General features: G+C 43.0%; 1 protein-coding gene across 1 annotated transcript; it reads right to left on the reverse strand.

Moving 5' to 3' along the window:
• Positions 1-1,201: 1,201 nt before the first annotated feature.
• LOC109911968 (extracellular serine/threonine protein kinase FAM20C-like) lies at positions 1,202-18,726 on the reverse strand. The gene is made up of 8 exons (XM_048609694.1): positions 18,671-18,726; positions 17,638-17,730; positions 17,434-17,549; positions 15,293-15,473; positions 13,626-13,735; positions 10,956-11,037; positions 4,623-4,682; positions 1,202-2,084 (listed from the first exon to the last, which is right to left on the reverse strand). Exons 1-8 carry the CDS (start codon positions 18,724-18,726, stop codon positions 1,832-1,834), a joined length of 951 nt encoding a protein of 316 aa, XP_048465651.1. The 3' UTR covers positions 1,202-1,831.
• Positions 18,727-18,928: the final 202 nt, after the last annotated feature.

Raw genomic sequence — 18,928 nt, forward strand, 5'->3', positions numbered from 1 at the left:
CACTCTAACCAAGTTGTTGATGACTTGTCCTAATATCACCGTGTATCGCTCCATAAAAGCTTTTATTTGGTCATTTTCCTGTCAACAACTGGGCATGTTTTGCTGTTTCAAAGGTGCTACATGAAGGCAGATTGTTGTTATTTGTTTCATTGGCCCTAGAACTGAGAAGCTGTAATTCACCAAGGGCCCTGATCCTGGCAAGTATCCCCTGAGAATAGTGCCAAATGATGTTTGCCAAGTACACATAACTATTAAGGTAAAACCTTTCAGGAAGGATGTCAAGGCATTAGAGAGGTACTTTCTGAACATGATCCCAGGAGTGAGGCTTTTCAAATATGTGAAGAGATTGGACTAGCTGGGATTGCTCTCCCTGATCAAGAGAAGGTTAAGAGGATATTTATGAGACACATTCAAAACTATGAAGAGCTTCCTTAGAACAAATAGGGAGAAGATGTGTCCATTAGTATAAGATTTGAAACCAGGGGATGCAGATTTTAGTAATCAACAGAAGAACCAGGTTCAGAAATGAGGAGACTTCCATTTACCCAAGTTGTTGAGATCCAGCATCTAGCATAACAGATTTAATAGAAGTAATAATAGTAAATAGTAACAGCAGCAAGAGATTCAATTATAGCAGATTTGAAAGCAACAGTCCAAAGATAATCAGTAAAAAATATTGAAAAGTGAATATTCGTTGGGCCATGGAAACAGAACAGAAAGAAACAGAACTAACTGGAGAGATAGTAGGAACTGCAGATGCTGGAGAATCCGAGACAACAAAGCGTCTAGGCCCGAAACGTCAGCCTCTCTGCTCCTATGATGCTGCTTGGCCTGCTGTGTTCATCCAGCCCTGCACCTTGTTGTCTCAGAACTAACTGGATACCCTTTTCAAAGGGCTTGCAGAGACTTGATAAACTGAATGGCCTTCTCCCGTGCTGTGGGATCTTATCATTTCAAATTGCCAATATCCTTTTGATCTTCAGTAGCCTCTTGGATGAAGGGTTAGAGGGCAATTGGCCACAATGGGGCTGTACACCAGTGGGACGTAGGACAGGACACTGGGGGCAGCAGCTTTAGTTAGGGCCCATCTGACCTTTGAAGACCTTGCTCTTTGAGAATTGTCCAAGCGCCACCAAACAGCCTGTCCCGCAATCTCCCACTGCCCCACCGAATTAATCTCGCGATGCAGACCAGACACAAGTTGTTGCCATAATCTTTATTGCACTTTCACCGTATCGCAAAAACATTAACCACAAACCGCACACCCGCCCACCCCCCTCTGAGAACACTGCGAATGCAAAAGCCTACAGCCACAAGAAACCAGCTCACCAGCCTGTACCTGTACACTAAAGAACTTGAAAAGCAAAGCTGGCAGTGGCTGCTCGACGTGTGCCGGAAGGTTCGAAGGAGAATCGACATTACAGCTTTGCTGCCTCATTTCGGAATGAGCAATGCCCAGGTTGCTCAAATCAGTTTAACCAGCTTTCAAGTATTTTCACTCATTAGCATGATTCCTCTTTATATATAATCTCTCTCTCTCTATATATATATCTATTTGAAAAATTCTTCGGTTTTGGGATTGCACACTCCTACCTGTTCAATATTCACATCTCAGAACTGGATATCATCGAGAAAAACAAATAAATGCTTTAACTTAGAAACTTTAGTTATAATAATCTGGGATGGAGTCTATACTTTACATATTTGGGAACAATTACATCTCTGTTCTGAATTCACTGAATTCAAAAAGTAACATAAATAGCCAGTCTCGGTAAGACTTTCCATTTCTCACTTACACGAGTTAAAAAAAGAGGACGTCACCCTCCCTCTACTACCTATTGGTCGCGATTGAATTGAAATCGTAGTCTATGTCGTTCTCCACCACAGCACTTCGTCCTTCCTTTTCCACACAGTCGCTGACTGATCTTAAAATGATTCGTAACCTCCTGTCCATGGCTTTCAGGTGCGGCTCTATCAGAATGGGTGAGAGTTTATCCCGTTCGAGTGACTCTGCCATCACCTCGCTCAGCTTGTACTCTTCTTTAGCCAGGAGTTGTAGCCGGCGGTATGTCGATTCCTTTATTCTGTCAGACAGAAGCAATGCCATTGACTGCAGATATTTAACAATTAACGGGGTCAACAACGGTATCGCCCCAGACATGAGCTATGCTGCCCATATCCTGCCATGTACCTTCATCCATCGCCCCATGGTGCTCACTGATCTACCTTATATGGCAATGGCTAGATTTTTAAAAATCTCATCCTTGTTTTCAAAACCCTACATCCACTCAGCCTTTCCCCCCGTAACATCTTTCAGCGCCACAACCTTTCAAAATATCTGAATTCCTCTCATTCCGGCCTCTCACAAACTCCCAATTTTAAGCGGTTCTCCACTGGCCAGCCTGTAAGCCCCTTAATACTCTTTGGCCAAGCTTTTTGTCACCCATCCTGACTTCTCCTTCCTTTATTCATTCACGGGATGAGGGTGTTGCTGGCTAGGCAGCAGTTATTGCCCATCCCGAACTGCACAGAGGGCAGTTAAGAGTCAACCATATTGCTGTGGGTCTAGAGTCACATGTAGGCCAGACCAGGTAAGGATGGCATTTTCCTTCCCTAAAGGACATTGGTGAACCAGATGGGTTTTTCCTGACAATCAACAATGGATTCATGGTCATCGTTAGACTCTTAATTCCAGATATTTATTGAATTCAAACTCCACCATCTGCCGTGGTGGGATTCGAACCCGGGTCTCTAGAACGTTATCTGGGTCTCTGGATTAACAGTCTAGTGATAATACCACTAGGTCATCACCTTATATGGTTCAGTGCCAAATTCTCTTCCTGTGAAATACGTCAGGGCTTTCTCATGTGTAAATCTGAGATACTCGCGTTCTTGTGAAGCCTGATCATATTGACTCTCGGTATGTGGGCCTGAGGAGGTGGGGGCTGGAGTCAAATGGAAAGGAAATAGAGTTTTGTGCCAAACGATCAAGACAATAGGTTTGCTTCAAATGAATGCGGTAGTTGTTCATCAGGAATTGGGCATTGGTCAAGCTGTGTGTCAGTAGAAAGGCAGTGGAAGGACAGAGAGAGAGAGATGGTGGCGAGATGTAGGTCAGTGCTTCAGCATCCATGTGCAACCTGATGTTGTGTTTAATGTCTCTCTCAAAACGATGTCCAGGGTCTGATGGGAGCTGAACAATAGGATGCCTGAAGTATTTAAGGGAGGACATTGACCGCAGAGGTGACTTCATGCATTGTATTGACCTTTCTGTTTAATGACCCCTGTACCATAATGGCCTCCATGCATCAGAGACATATAATGACTTCTGTGAACCAATGTGAACTTGGTACACAGTAACCCTCTACTCTAACGCTGACACATCTCATGACCAACTCACTACTGTAATTGGAAGACTGCTGTGCTGTTTGCCCCAGAGATCTAGGTAACTGAAAACAGCAACAAAAAGAACAACTTTTAATTGCATAGCCTTTTAATGTACTGAAAGACGTTTCAAAAGAATGACAATAAGCTACGCAAGGAGATGTTTGGTCAGATAACCAAAAACCTGGTCAAAATGATATATTTTTAGGATCGTCCTAAAGAAGATAAGTGAGATAAAGAGGCTGAGATGGACTGGAAGGAAATTCCAGAGCTTGGAGCTTAGACAATGGAAGACACAGTCAGCAATGGTGGAGAAAATATCCCTGGGATTGCACCAGATGCCAGGAATAGAGGATAGCTGATATCTCAGAGACTTGTGAGGTTGGAGAAGATTACAGAGATAAGGAGGGGCAAAGCCTGGAGAAATTTGAAAACAAGGATGAGAATTTCAAAATCATGACATTGCTGGATTGGCAGCTAATGTGGCTCAGTGAACATTTCGGTTTTAGGACAAGGAATCTTGGGACGATCTCAAGTTAACAGCAAATGTGTGAAACAATCCAGAGTTGTGCTTGAACAGTCAACTAGAAAAATGACAAAGGCATGGATAGAACTTCAGCAGTAGAAGTGCCATGACAGAGGGCCAAAGTCAAGCAATGTGACACCGGTGAAATTTGTAATCCTACAGATGGCACGAAGATAAAATTAGGAGTTCACCTGAGGGTTTCAATTCCGATACCAAACTTGTGAAGGGATTGGCTTGATTTCAGACTGTTATCAGTGAGGGGGATGGAGTCTGTAGTTTGGGAGTGGGGACTGAATATTTTAAGTGAAGGATATCGCTTTTTATCCGATACTGGATTTTAGATAAGCAGTCTGATTATTTAGCAACAGTGGAGGTCAAGAAATGATGGTTATTGTCCGCATACATGTGAAATGGTGCAATGGTATTGTTCCAGGCTCTAGATTCAAGTCCCACTTGCCCCAGAGGGGTAAACTAACATGTCTGAGTAGGTTGATCAAAAAATATCTTCAAGCAGAATCTAATTCCTCTCAATGTGAAGCTTGTTCAAAGTTGCCGTGATCCATAAGTTCAGTTTTACATTATCAAAACAAACACAAAGCTCAACCCGTTTCTTAATTTAGAATGAAGGATTTTTGCATGGACTCTGAATTGTGGGTAGACAGGTTGGACACAGGAAGGTCAGCAGGGCAGATCACTCACGTTCTGCACTTACCTGCAGCACTGATTCAATGGCACCAGGATGGAGAGCTCATCATGTGAGTGTTTCCCAAACCTGTGGGAGGGCATCACAACATTAGAAAGTGTGAATGCATTTCCAAGCACTCTTCCTCACATTCAGGAAAGTTGTTCAGTAAAACTACATCTTGACACAGAGCTTTAAACAACTGGACATCAACAGTTGGGAAAAATGCTAGATTCTAATTTGGGACATGTCAACAGGTCACCAGGGATAAGACTGGATGGAGCTCTGCTCACTGTAATGTTTCTGGCTGCTATGTAGACCTCTGAGGTTTGAGCACAGCAGTCACTATTGGAACTTGGAAGCAATGACACATATACACAACCCTTCTGAAGAAGGGTCTAGGCCCGAAACGTCAGCCTTCCTGCTCCTCTGATGCTGCTTGACCTGCTGTGTTCATCCAGCTCTACACCTTGTTCTCCCAGCCACTTGACAGGTTTTCATTTTACAGAATGTGCTCACTGTAAAAGTTTACAGCTTTGAGTTTAGTTTCATTTTAATGGTGCGAATGGTAACGTTTATGGAGACTGGTGCAAATGTCAGTGGCAAAGCAGGATTTGTAAGCATGTAGCTTGCTACACCAACCCCAATTTATAGCATTTCACTTTGTTCACGTTATGACATGAGGGCAGAGTAACATTTCTTGTGCTAAAGTCAAAATGTGTTCTCTCTCACTTCATCTGTGGGAGGCTATTTCTGTAATTGATTTTTCCATTCACCTTCCAGCACAGCTTAGATCGAGAACACCAGGGCAGAGTCAATGTCAATTTAAGGAAGAAAAATTAATAAAAGTGTTCAGTTTATAACTTGCATGGTAGACAAAGGGGGACAAGTGGAAGTAGTGCATTTTGAGTTTTGAAAAGCTTTTGCAACAGAGAAGGCTAGCAACACAAAATTAAGGCTCATGAGATTACAAGTCAAATATCATCATGGAATAAGGTTTGATTAATGAACAGAAACAGGGAATTGGAATAAATGGTTCATTTTCAGGGTATCAGGCTTTAACCAGTAGTTAATTAATGGATGTGTACTTGGGCCCAATGTTTACAATGTATAAATGTTTAGAGTTTACTCTTAACAGGCTTTGCACATAAATTATTTAATTGGAAACATGAACGATTTACTGGTAGTAGTTGGTAGATGGGGAAAAATGCAACAGGTGATTTGGTGATGGGATAAAAAAGACATTCAGTTTGTGTAAGAGCTCTTCTGGATATATTAAAAAAATAAATAGCAGAGGGGAGTGCCTCAGTCTGTCTGCCACAGTTGGTCAGCACATTTAGCTGTTAACAGAAAGGTTGGTGGTTTGAGACCATCCAGGGATGAAACCTTCCATGTTTTGAGGCACAGTGTGGCACAATGGGTAGTGCCTGTACCTTGAGCCATGAGCCCCCCTTGGGTTCATGTCCTACCTGCTCCAGAAGTTTGTAACTACAACTTTGATCAGGTTGGTTAGCAAATATTGAGAGGAGGGGAGCGATTTTATATATTCAGGTTTGTGGCTAATGGCAGAGCTAGGTGGGAAAGTAAGCAGTGCAGAGGAGGAAAGGAAGGTTATAAAAGGGTTTGAACAGGTTACATCTGTGTGCAAACTATGTTAAATAGAATTATGCATTCAAGAAGTCCTTGTGCAACTTGAAACATGAATAAATTTAATTCTATTCTATGTACATACCAACTAAAAATGGCATATAACAACAAAATTCGTAAAATATTTTTAAGATTGATATAGTTAATGATGCAGAATTTGAAAATGGTGACAGTGGAAGAAAGAGTGAAATAATGGAAAAGCAAATTGAACAACGCATCACAAAATTGGTGGTTATGTTGAAACTTGGAAATTTTCACTGTGCTCAGTTCAAATTTTATGAATTTTAGTTTTTGTTTCTTGTTGACTAATTACTTCTATCCAAAGTTGGTGAAGTTTAAATTTGAACAAGGATTGTGAGAACATCCTGCCTAATGTGGAAAAAAAGTGAAGTTATCCACTTTGGTGGGGAAAATTGAAGAGCAGAATACTTTTCATTTGGTGGACAGTGAGAAATGTTGCCACACAGAGGCATGTTATACACAAAATAACAGGCAGTTAGTATGCAGGTACAATGAGAAATTAGGGTGGCAATTGATTCATTTTAGAAGGTCGAATTTGAATGCAGAATACAGGGTTAATGGCAGGATTCTCGGCAGTGTGGAGGAACAGCGGGATCTTGGGGTCTATGTCCATAGATCCCTCAAAGTTGCTACCCAAGTTGATAGGGTTGCAAAGAAGGCATATGGTGTGTTGGCTTTCATTGGCAAGAAGTGAGTTTAAGAGCCATGAGGTTATGCTGCAGCTTTATAAAACTCTGGCTAGACCACACTTGGAATATTGTGTTCAGTTCTGGTCACCTCATTATAGGAAGGATGTGGAAGCTTTAGAGAGGGCGCAGAGGAGATTTATCAGGATGCTGCCTGGACTGGAGGGCAGGTCTTATGAGGAAAGGTTGAGGGAGCTAGGGCTTTTCTCATTGGAGCGAAGAAGGATGAGAGGTGACTTGATAGAGGTGTACAAGATGATGAGAGGCATAGATAGAGTGGATAGTCAGAGACATTTTCCCAGGGTGGAAATGACTATTATGAGGGGACATAATTTTATGGTGACTGGAGGAAGGTACAGGGGAGATGTCAGAGGTAGGTTCTTCACACAGAGAGTGGTCGGCGTGTGGAATGCGCTGCCGGCAGTAGTAGTGGAGTCAGATACTTTAGAGACTTTTAAGGGATTCTTGGATAGGCACATGGAGGATAGTAAAATGTGGGGTATGCAGGGTAGATTGATCTTAGTAGGATAATAGGTCGGCACAACATTGTGGGCCGAAGGACCTGTACTGTGCTGTACTGTTCTATGTTCTGTGTTCTCAATGATATTTTAGCAATGAAGTGTTGGAGTACGTGAAAAGAAGTCTTGTTGCGGTTTGATAGGGCCTTGGTTAAACCACAGCTGGAGTGCTATGTGCAGTTCCTTAACTAAGGAGGGATGTACTTGCCATAGGGAGAATGCCACAAAGGTTACTTTGTTTATTAAACTGATTCCTGGGATAAGAGTATTGTCCTAAGAGGACTAATTAAGTGGACTAGCCCTATATTCCTTGGAGTTTAAGCAAAGAGAAGTGATCTCAATGAAACATGATCAACCATGATATGATCTATTTTCTATGAATGGTCTCCCCCTGCTTTTGTTTCTCAGATTCTTACATATTTTTGCAGAAATTCTAACAATTGTTGCTGTTGGGATAGGTTTGAATGAAAATAGGTCGTAACACCTACAAATGTGTCATCTATATTATTGTATCCAAGTTGAGAATTATTGTGCAAGAGTATGAAAGAAATCTGCGTTCACCTGAGACTATAAAGTTTGTATTATGCAGTCAAATGCATTACAAGTAATTTATAAATTCCTCTTTTCTATCAGAGAGACCCATTAGACATGATAATAGTATTTTATTACTAAAAGCACAGTGCTAAAGCTCCTGCGTTTAATGTTAACATTCCTCTTGGTTCACAAGACACAAGGTGCTAACACTTCACACACTTCCACACATCACACTCTCTACATAATTCACATGGCACACAGCATTAACACTCTGCACATTCACACAACACTGTTAACACTCCTGACAGTTTATGCAACAGCCTTCCAGGTTGAGACAACACAAGCAACAACACACAACTCTGACATAGCCTGTGCAGTGCTGGAGGAGAGTGCTGTTGTTCAGCTGAAACATTATGCCGAGGCTCTGCTGGCTCTTGTAGGAGGGTGTAAACATTCCCACCACACTGTTTCAGAGAAGAGCACATAGTTCTCTCTGGTATCCTGGCTACTCTTTATCCCAGTCTTAACATAGGCTGAGTGTCTGATGTTGACTTGATCATCCTGAACCAGGCCATCATAACCAACTCGCTCTGTTCAAGACCCCACAAGACAGGGTCTTGGATTTCTTATTAGAGATGGTACAGTCTTGAAGGCAAGTCTGGTCAATTTCTGCTCTTATATTTCATGATCTCAAACAGATAATTGGATCATGATTACATTGCTGTTTGTGGAATCTTTCTGTGCACACATTGGCTGCTATGTTTCCAAGAGTACAACAGTGACTCCACTTTACCGGCTGTGAAGGACTTTGGGATGTCCTGAGGGTTTGAAGGGAGTCATTGCAGGTTCTTGTGAATCTCCTCTGTATCCTTGGCAAGGCTCTGACAACCTTCTCACAAAGCTGGTGTCCACAACTGGGTGCAGTGATCCAGCTAAGGAATAAGTAAAGGCCCATAAAGGTTGAATGCAACTTTCTTACTTTTGTACTCTGGCTCTCTAAAGGCTCTGGCACAGAGTGAATCTGTTGCTGTGGCATGATGCAGGATTGACAAGGTGTAGATGCCAGCTCTACTTCCATCTTCCTTCTGGAGATGAGTCCAAGCAGCCTGTACTTAGCTATGGCCTTGTGTCTCTCAGTCAATACTGGAGGCTTTAGTTCTCTGGTGCTGCTTATCCTAGCAGGGATGAACTATCAACTGCTGGCTTGTGGAAAAGGGATAGGACATTGTGAGATCAGGATAGATAAATCAGAATAGCATAATGCTTGATGTCACCACTGAGCTATTCAGTGATTAAACCATCTTAGTGGCAATTTATAACTTGCTGTGCAGTTTTGGTTTCTGCTGTGTTGACCTTCCCTTCAACATAAGTTCAGAAGTGCAGATATTTGCTCACAATTGCACAATGTTCAGCATCATTTGTGACTCATTAAATCCTGCAGTGCGTAGCCATAGGCTGGAAGATCTGGACAAGAGGCTTGGGCTAATAAGTTTGCAAATAGCATTCATGCCACACACAAGTGCCAGGCAATGATCATCTCCAACAGCAGAGAATCTAATTACTGCCCCTTGGCGTTCAATGACACGATCATCACTGAATCTCCCACTATCATTAAACTGGGGGTTTACCATTGACTGTGCTCTGATTCCCCAGTGACTGTCCACATGGCACAAGTCAGGAAGGTGATGGAATCATCTCAATTTGCCTGGATGGTTGCAGTTCCAGCAGGATGCAATAAAATTTGACATCACACAGGACAAAGTGCACAGCTTAACTGGCACCTTATCCAGTACCTTCAACATTCACTACCATTACTCCCAACATGGAGTGTGTACCATTTACAAGATGCACTGCAGTCACTGAACAAGGCTGCTTTGACAGCATCTACCAAACTAGAGACTTCTGCCATCGAAAACAATAAGGAACAGCAGCTACATGGGAACACCGATTTTCCCTCTAAGCTACACACTATCCTGACACAGAACTATATCTCTGTTCCTTCCCTGTCGTTCGGTCAAAATCCCGAAACTCCAGTCCTAACAGCACCATCGTTATTCCCACACCCTGGGACGCTAGTGGTTCAAGAAGACAGCTCACTACCACCTTCTCAGGAGCAATTAGAGATGGTAATAGATGCTGGCTTAGCCAATGATGCCCGTCTACCCAGAATGGATTTAAAACAAAATGATGGATTAGGTGATGCACGGACCTGTCCCTGAAGGCTCTAGAGTAGTCTGTCATGCAGTTCCTTCCACTTGACTCTAAGACCTAACTTAGCAGCCCCTCGAGGGTTTGGTTGGGACAGTGTTGCCCTGGCCTCTGGGCAGAATCCAGAGAGAACAATAAAACTTCTGGGACTAACTTTCCGAAAGACAACATCGAAATTCATGATATTGCCATTGGTCTCGTGTGCATGTGAGAGAAGGCATAGGCTGTTTTCAATGGTGTTGAAGAGGGGCAGATTACTTCAGACCGGAGCTCTGACCATCCACAGCAGTCAAGTGGCCCTTAAACCCTGTCCTGCTTTAGCATGGAAATATTTCTAATTCTTTTACAAATCCCTGTGAATTTCTTTCCTTGACCAACTTGCTCAGCACAAAGTGTCGATTGATTAAGACACCTTCCTGTGTCTTACAGTGTCACTAAATACATCAGGCAAGTGGCCTGTTTTTTTTTTAAACAGATTCTTGGAGGTAGACTGTAACCAGGACAGCATCGTGATAACAGTCATGTCAACTCTGCTTGAGCGATAGACAAGGCAGCTATTAGGCACACACACGTTCACACTCAAACATCCACTAGTTTGTGTGGCCATGCACCCATGCTCACATATATATGCCTAGACATTTGTGTTCACAAATAAATGCACGCACGCACATGGAAAACATATTCATGCACACACACACTCAGATTCTGACTTATTAAATCAGTAGGCAGTATCTGATGTCAATCCTTACCCACGTCCATTATCCAGATGAATAATAAATGAATCATTTCCAAATTTTTCAAAAGTTTCATAATGGTGCCGATCCATATTTCCTGGAAGAGTATGGAACAGGAAAGCAGTCAGACATATACATATATCACATTATAAAAAAATGAAAGAACTGCGGATGCTGTAAATCAGGAACAAAAACAGAAGTTGCTGGAAAAGCTCAGCAGGTCTGGAAGCATGTGTGAAGAAAAAAAATCAAGAGTTAACATTTCAGATCCAGTGACCCTTCCTCAGAACTTTCTTTTCTTCACAGATGCTGGCAGACCTGCTGATATTTTCCAGCAACTTCTGTTTTTGTTCCTGAAGTAGATCACATGTCTGATACCACGGAACCAGTCCTGGCTTGGTCTCATCTGCTTCAGGGTTGGTGCGACATCCCTATACCCAGCAATCCTCCTGAGGAAGCTCTGATGGTGCCTGTCAGATGGAGAGAGGTGTTCTGCCGACATGCTCCACCCTGACCTCATGCCTGACTTTCCAACAGGAACTACTGAATATAGGTCAGGTGTGGACACAGTCTGATCTGCTCTTGCCTCTAGGGATGAGCAAGGCAAGCTGGAGCCTCTTGACTAACAGCTGGGATGACTGGTTCATGTTGGGCTAACTACTGGGTTTCATTAAATGATTAACTGCTGCCAATTTCACTGGCTGTAACCACCTTTGATTGGTTCCCTAATGTATCCATCCTTACAGAACCCCGCCTTCCATTCCCTTCTGATTGGAAGGCGGATTCAATTATCTGTTTGGATGCTTCTTGATTGTCAAACAGTCCATTTTTCTTATGTCAGAACTCTTTTTCAACTAAGGACGTGCTCAAGGAAAATGAAACAAAGGCCACACAATTTGCTTCAGAGTCATCTTGATTTTTTTTCCCCAGGCTTTTACTCACTCGAGGAGATATCCTGGAGATTAATCTACAATTCTTGCAAATTCCAGGTCACTTTGGAATGTTGGCAACCACATCCTGAAAGCTACTGCAGATAGGGTCAATTAAAATTTCGGAACTGAGAATGGTAAATATTTGTTATAAAGGGATTAACAGTCATGGAATCAAGTGAAACACATAAATGAACAGCCTTGAGAGCTAATTGACCTTCTCCTATTCCTGCGGTCTACGTGCCATTAATTGTTTCAGCACAGATTGAGAATTATATTTCTGTTCAGCGTCTGTACCAATTTACCTACAGAACACAAAGGTCTCTTGAACCTTTCGGCCATTTCTCAGTGGGCCACATGTTCAGCTCTGAGTCAGAAGGTTGTGGCTTCAAGACTTACTCTGGGACTTGAGCTCATCAAAATCAAGGCTAACAGTCTCAGTGCAGTACTCATGACGAGCTGTGTTGTCTGAGGTGATAGCTGCCCTTTCAGGTTGTTGTAAAAAATTCCATTGCACTACTTTAAAGAGCAGGTGAGTTCTCCTGCAGAGTACCTCCTGGAATGTACTGGAACAATGACAATGGTGCAGTTATTGTAGAGCTGGAAGGATGATGGCACCCGAGGTGCAAGTGTGATGTTGGTTTGCCATCTCTATGCTTGCCATCTATTTGCTATCTGTTTCACTTGCCATGCCATTCTGGACCCCTCTGCCTCAGTCCAGTTTACTACCCTGCTTCATATGGAACTGAGGGTTCAGCTCCGTGAACAGGACAGAGGCTGGGAGGGGTCAGGAACTGAACGGACCGTGAGACAGCATGTGGGGCAGTGAGTGAAGTGCTGAGTAAGGCAATCTCAGGCTTGGCAGTGGAGCAGCTAGCAAATTGCATTCCCAGGAATTTTGACTGGTGCCTTGGTTTAAAATTCCCTGAAAACCACAATCCTTAACGATGCTATTAGACTGGCAGGATATGGTTAAGAGTCTGCATGTCTGCGAAACATTTGAAAATGAGCAAATTTGATTGGTGCTGCAATTATTAAAATGCATTTTGATTTATTACGTTTTTTTAACGCAGGAAGCTACCTGGGGCATCATTACCAGTGACATCAGATACAGTGCAGCTGCATTTGCAGTGAGAGTGCCCCTTGCAGATACAACTCAGCTGTTCTCTCTGATGTCCTGGGTCAATATTTATTCGTTAATCAACACCACGACAACAGATGTGGACACTATCACATGGCAGTGTGTCAACTGCTGCCTTGATGCCCACATTTCAACAGTGACTGCACTTCAAAAGGACTTCATTAGCTGTAAATATCTTAGCCATGCCATGTAAGGTGCTATATAATTTTTTAAAATTCATTCATGGGATGAGGGCATCTTGGCTAGGCAGCATTTAATGCCCATCCCTAATTGCCTAGAGGGCATTTATGAGTCAACCACATTGCTGTGGGTCTGGAGTCACATGTAGGCCAGACCAGGTGAGGATGGCAGTTTCCTTCCCAAAAGGACATTAGTGAACCAGATGGGCTTTTCCAACAATTGACAATGGATTGATGTTTGTCATTAGGCTCTTAATCCCAGAATTGTGATGAATTAAAATTCCACCATCTGCTGTGGTGGGTTCTGAACCCTGGTCCCCAGAACATGACCTGGGTTTCTGGATTGTCAATCCAGCGATAATACCACTATGCCGTCACCTCCCCATACAAGTATTTCTTTCTCCCTAATTTTAGAAAAAAAAGCAAACTTGGTTACCCATAAGGAAGTCAAAAATAGTCATGTCGATGAGATCGAGAAGCCGGGTGCCGCTGTTGTAAGGGGCAGTCTGTTTGACTTCCTCGCAATAGTCAGGATCAACCTCCCACCTGTAGGAAGTGAACAGAAAGCTTTTGTAAGAGCGTGTGCTGCCACTGTGCAGTGAGTGAGATCTCTGTACCTTGTCACTTCTCTGCTAAACTGTCCTGAACTGAGGCAGTCACCTAGTGATAATGTCTCTATTCATCCCAGCACTTAATAGCAACTTTTCAGGTGGCTGACACTGGAATCTGCTTAAACAGATACAACAGTCTGCAACACAACAGTCATTGTTGAAGATTCTAGACTGTAACTTTAACTCCATATTTTGTGGATTGTGTCAGAGGATTCAACAATTAATCAGGTTACTTCTTGCTTTCTTCCTTTAATTCATCCCTTAAAACCTCACCACTTCAATCAAAGTTTTGATTATCTGTAGTAACAAAGTGGGATGGTGTCAGATTTTGTTTAATAAATGCAACTATGAAGCACCTTGGGATGTTTTATCACCTTGCAGGTGTTTTTGATGGATAGCTGCAGAAGGAAATGTTAGTCCAGGAAGGGAACGTGAGGGTTTCTGTGAATGGTATCAATTTGACCTTATGGGTCGGCCTTTACTCCACTGTCAAAATGCCAGATGAAATTACTAAGCGCTTTGAGTAATCTGAATCAACTGAAGCATGGATTTTGAAAGAACAGGTTGTGGTTAGTCGGTTGTGCAGAATTCGTTTGAAGTAATAACTTCAGGGTACATGAAGTGCAGTGGATGTCAGTTTTGAAAAGCACTTAGAAATTTTCCACATGAGAGACTTATGGCAAATTTGGGAGTCATGTGATATGTAAGAATATATGGCCTCCTGGCAGGTATGTGCATCGCATTGTCTACTTGGGCTTCACTCAGTGCCCTGACAGAACCACAATTAACATGGCCAATCAAAAATCAATGTGCACAATGCTAAATCCCATATTCCTGACCTTTTCTGACACCAAATAGATTGATGCAAGACAGTGAGGAATCTGTCAATGCAATTTTCAAAGAGGCACCATTTCTTCAACAAATACATTGGTAGGTGGAACTACTGTACTGTTTCTATGATTCTTCAAAGGACTACCTTCAACAGACAACTCTTACCATGGACCTTAAAGAGAAGCTATCCCTTTAACAAACTGCTTTAACACAATGCTACCCCACCTTTAAAAAACACTTTACACCTTTGAAAAGTTGTCCTCAGAGCCATTTGGTAATGCAATGCTTGAGTGTTGTTGAAAAAAGACACAATTTGTTGAAGCTTTTCATCTTCCACTTTTCAGGACAATTTGTAAGGACTAGACAGGTTGACTTTGAAAGATCAGAGCCTTGCCCTGAGAAACTCAGAGTCAACCTGCCCAGTTTAACATTTAAACAAAGCCTGGAAGTTAACTGTCAATCAGCATCGGTAGGTGTATTCCTCATAGCAACATCTCTACCAGAGTCCACTTGCAACCAATCAGCATGCTCATCTCACACTCTCATCGCTTTTCCTTGAATTGGTATTCTTGTGAGTTGTCCTGATGGGTGTGAGAAGAAAAGCATCGATGAAATGTGTCTTTTTTGCAGCAATACTCAAACCAGCGTCACTTGAACTTACTCTGCTCTCTTGCGTTTGTGATAAGACCGTCGCCATGGATTCCTCCAGGTTTTCCTTTTAGCCAGCGCCAGATCAGGTAGGAAAGCAGCCAGTGAGCCTTCGATCTGGTCAGGCTTCCCACACAGAGCGTGCTCGGTAGAACAATAGTAGGAACACTCTCCGTAGAAGCACACATTGTTGGCTGGTGGACGAAAAGAGATGTACAAACATGTCAACATTTACAAGTCATAAAATATATAAATATTTACAGAAGAGCCCATTTAGTCCTGCTTATCCAAAAGAGAGCCATTCAACTTATTCCCAATTTCCAGCACTTGGTGTATAGTCCTGTAGGCTGTGGCATTTCAAATGAATTTGCAAGTTTTAATTAAAAAATGCGATTATGTACCAGCGATAGTAGGAACTGCCGATGCTAGAGAATCTGAGATAACAAGGTGTAGAGCTGGATGAACACAGCAGGCCAAGCAGCATCAGAGGAGCAGGAAAGCTGACGTTTCGTGTCTGGACCCTTCTTCAGAAAAAGAAAGGTCTAGACCCAAAATGTCAGCTTTCCTGCTCCTCTGATGCTGCTTGGCCTGCTGTGTTCATCCAGCTCTACACCTTGTTATCTCAGATTATGTACAAGCAGTGTGTTCCAGAATCACAGCAAACTGTGGGTAAATCGATGCAAATTACCCTTAAGTTGTCGGATTCAAGGGTATCACAGGCAAGTTGGGACATCACAGCTGAAATTTTTCGGAAGCAATCTTCAGGGAAAGCGAAGGACTGACCAGAATGGCCATAAGGACTTTGTACTAACGAATCTCACTATTATCTTGAAGCAAGCACTTTGAACTATAATACTGTTTTGTGTATCGCCAGCATTACCGCCTGAACAAAGGACTCAAACTCCATGAGAACACTTTGAAGGGTTAAGCCTGACTGTGTGACCTATAAAGTGGTAGTTTACATCATGACAGGAAGTGATATGACATCACATGATTTTGCTTCCTCTTGCAGCTTTGTGGAAAGTTTAAGCCACCCTTCGATGTTTCTTAAATAAATTGAATATTTTCTTTACCTTGGCAGACTCTGTAACTATTCTTTTGCAACTCGTTGAACAAAAATATTAGAGGAAACATTCCAAACAATCCAGAGGGGCAGCAGGTGTTTATGAAAAAGGAGATCTAACTTGAACAAACGAACTGGGCATCCGATACCTGTCTGTGAGGTTTAATGTTGTTAGTTGTGGAGTAAAGCTCCCATTACTTTCACCTTGCAATGTGGCTCAGTCCTAAACCTCAGGGGACCCCAACCTCACTCTCTACGTGTCCACCCCAACCAACACCATTGTCCAACACCAGGCTAGCATCTGACCTCTCTTGAAAGGGTGAATGTTGCGTCCCTAATGGGGACATTAACCCTGGAAAGAGTTCCTTCTGCTGTTAGTCCTACAGTGCAGAGCTGCAATTCTTGGATCCGTGTTCACTGATAGTGTGATTCTCCACTGGCCTTGTGTCACTTTGAGCTGAGTCAGAGGCAGAGTAAATATTTGGCTCATGATTTGGGTTTAGACTGTCAGAACGAGAGATCAATATTGACCAAGACATTCCCCTCCACAGCTCTCTTTGGAAATAATGATAAAGGGATTTCACAGGACAGGATAGTGGTTTAACCCCTCATTTGAACCGCTGACAGTGCAGCGCTCCTCCAGTATAAGTGAGGCAGATTCAATCTGAATGTTATGTTTGTTTATAGGCTGAGGCTTTCTGACTCAGAGGTGAGGACGCTACACATTAAAGCACAGTGGACACTTATGATACCGGCAATGTGGAGTTTCAGTGAGCCCAGAGACAAGACAGGCTGGGATTGTTCTCCTCAGAGAAAAGAAGGCTCTGAGGAGATTGAATTGAGATGGGTAAAGCCCACAGGGAGGGGTCAGCCTGGATTATAGGCTCAAGTCTTGGCTGCGGTTCTGAGCCCAAGGCTGTTGCGATGACTGTTTCCTCTCCTCGTGCTCATGGTCAGTCTATTCGCTGACCACCTCCCCGCACCGCTCCCCCCCCCCCACCCCCACCCCCATTAGAAGGAACTTCACTGTGAAAGCTGCAACATGAAGGTGTGAAGTGGGAGTGAGGGCCCAGGTAAATCGTATTCCATACCTGGGGAGATGAAGAATGTCCTCCAGAGCTTCTTGTCATGGGTCACGTCTCTGATTTCTTTGGTCATGTTAACCAGTCGCCCGGCAACAGGTGGCACGCGGCGGAAATCCAGAATTCTTTGAGAGGAGAGAAGTGAGGACATTACATCATGGTGAGAACAAAGGAGCCATCTCAAACAATCCTCTCTTTCACCACGGCCCTTACCTGTCCAGGTGGAAGGCAGCAATCTCGGAGTTGTGTCGCTCGAAATCTGAAAAGTAGAAGAAATCTGGTGGCGTCTCCTGTTCTCTGGTTTGTCTGGAAAAGAACGGCAGGTAGAAATGATCTTCATTTATTCACAGGATGTAGACATGACTGGCAAGGTTGGTAGTTAATGCCTATCACTCATCTCACCCAGAAAGTGGCAGCGAGCCAGCATGTTGAATAAAACCTAGTCTTTTACAATGTCCTTTTACAATGAAGCATCAATTTTGCTGTGGGTCTGGAGTCACATGTAGGTCAGATCATGTATGGATGGCAGATTTCCTTCTCTTAAAGGATATTAGTGATCCAGTCAGGCTTTTACGACAATTCAACTGTTTCATCATCATCATGCTCAATGCTAACTTTTCAATTGCAGGTATATTCAAAGAATTGAACTTAAATTCCTCAGCTGCCCAGGGGGGATTTGAACTCATATTTCCAAATCATTGGTCCAGGACCCCACATTACTGTTCTCTGATGTAGCCACAACGGCATTGCACCCTCAGATTAAACTTATCTATTAGTCAACCAAGTTACTGGAGGCTAATCCTCTGCCCATCAGCCTCAATGCAGTCCCAGTTCTTAATGGGCAGTCTTCGTGGGAACTCTCCCTATTGTCAAAGCAGGGTTTAATTTGTCTGTCCTTCCAACCCTCCTTCCTTGTATAACTCAATTATTTTCTCTTTCATGCACAATCCTTTCCTCACATTCATTTCAGTGCTCCCACTTGACTTACACTTATTTGCCCCTCCCTGCTCCTAACCAACTTTCCATGATTTAGGCACCGACCAGACGGCCTTTTTCCCAAAACTAATAAGTGGGATTATTCCCGATGGACACTGCAGACAGAAAGTCCCATTCCAAAAAGTGCACCTCTCCTGTACAGAGACAACAATCTGAATCGATCGCAGAAAAATAAAGCACGGGGAGCCATTCAGCCCATTTCATATTGGTGCTGGTTCTTTGGAAGAGTTATACGTTTAATCCCACATACCTCCTCTTTCCAAAAGGAAAGCTTTCTTTCTCCTTTTTGCTGCTATCCGAATCCATTTTGTAAATCCCTATTAAGTCTGCTTTCACTGCCCTTACAGGCAGCATTTTCCAAATCACAACTTGTGATTAAAAACAAAAAAACTCACTATCTTCTCTGTTTCCTTTGTCTGTTGTGTAAAATCTTTTTGTCCACTGGTTCCTAACTGCACTGCCAACGGGGCCTGTGTGAGAGAGGAGCAGGGCCTGGTGCATTGACCAC

This window comes from Rhincodon typus, chromosome 21 (genome assembly GCF_021869965.1).
Source record: "Rhincodon typus isolate 14 chromosome 21, sRhiTyp1.1, whole genome shotgun sequence".
Taxonomy (NCBI): domain Eukaryota; kingdom Metazoa; phylum Chordata; class Chondrichthyes; order Orectolobiformes; family Rhincodontidae; genus Rhincodon; species Rhincodon typus.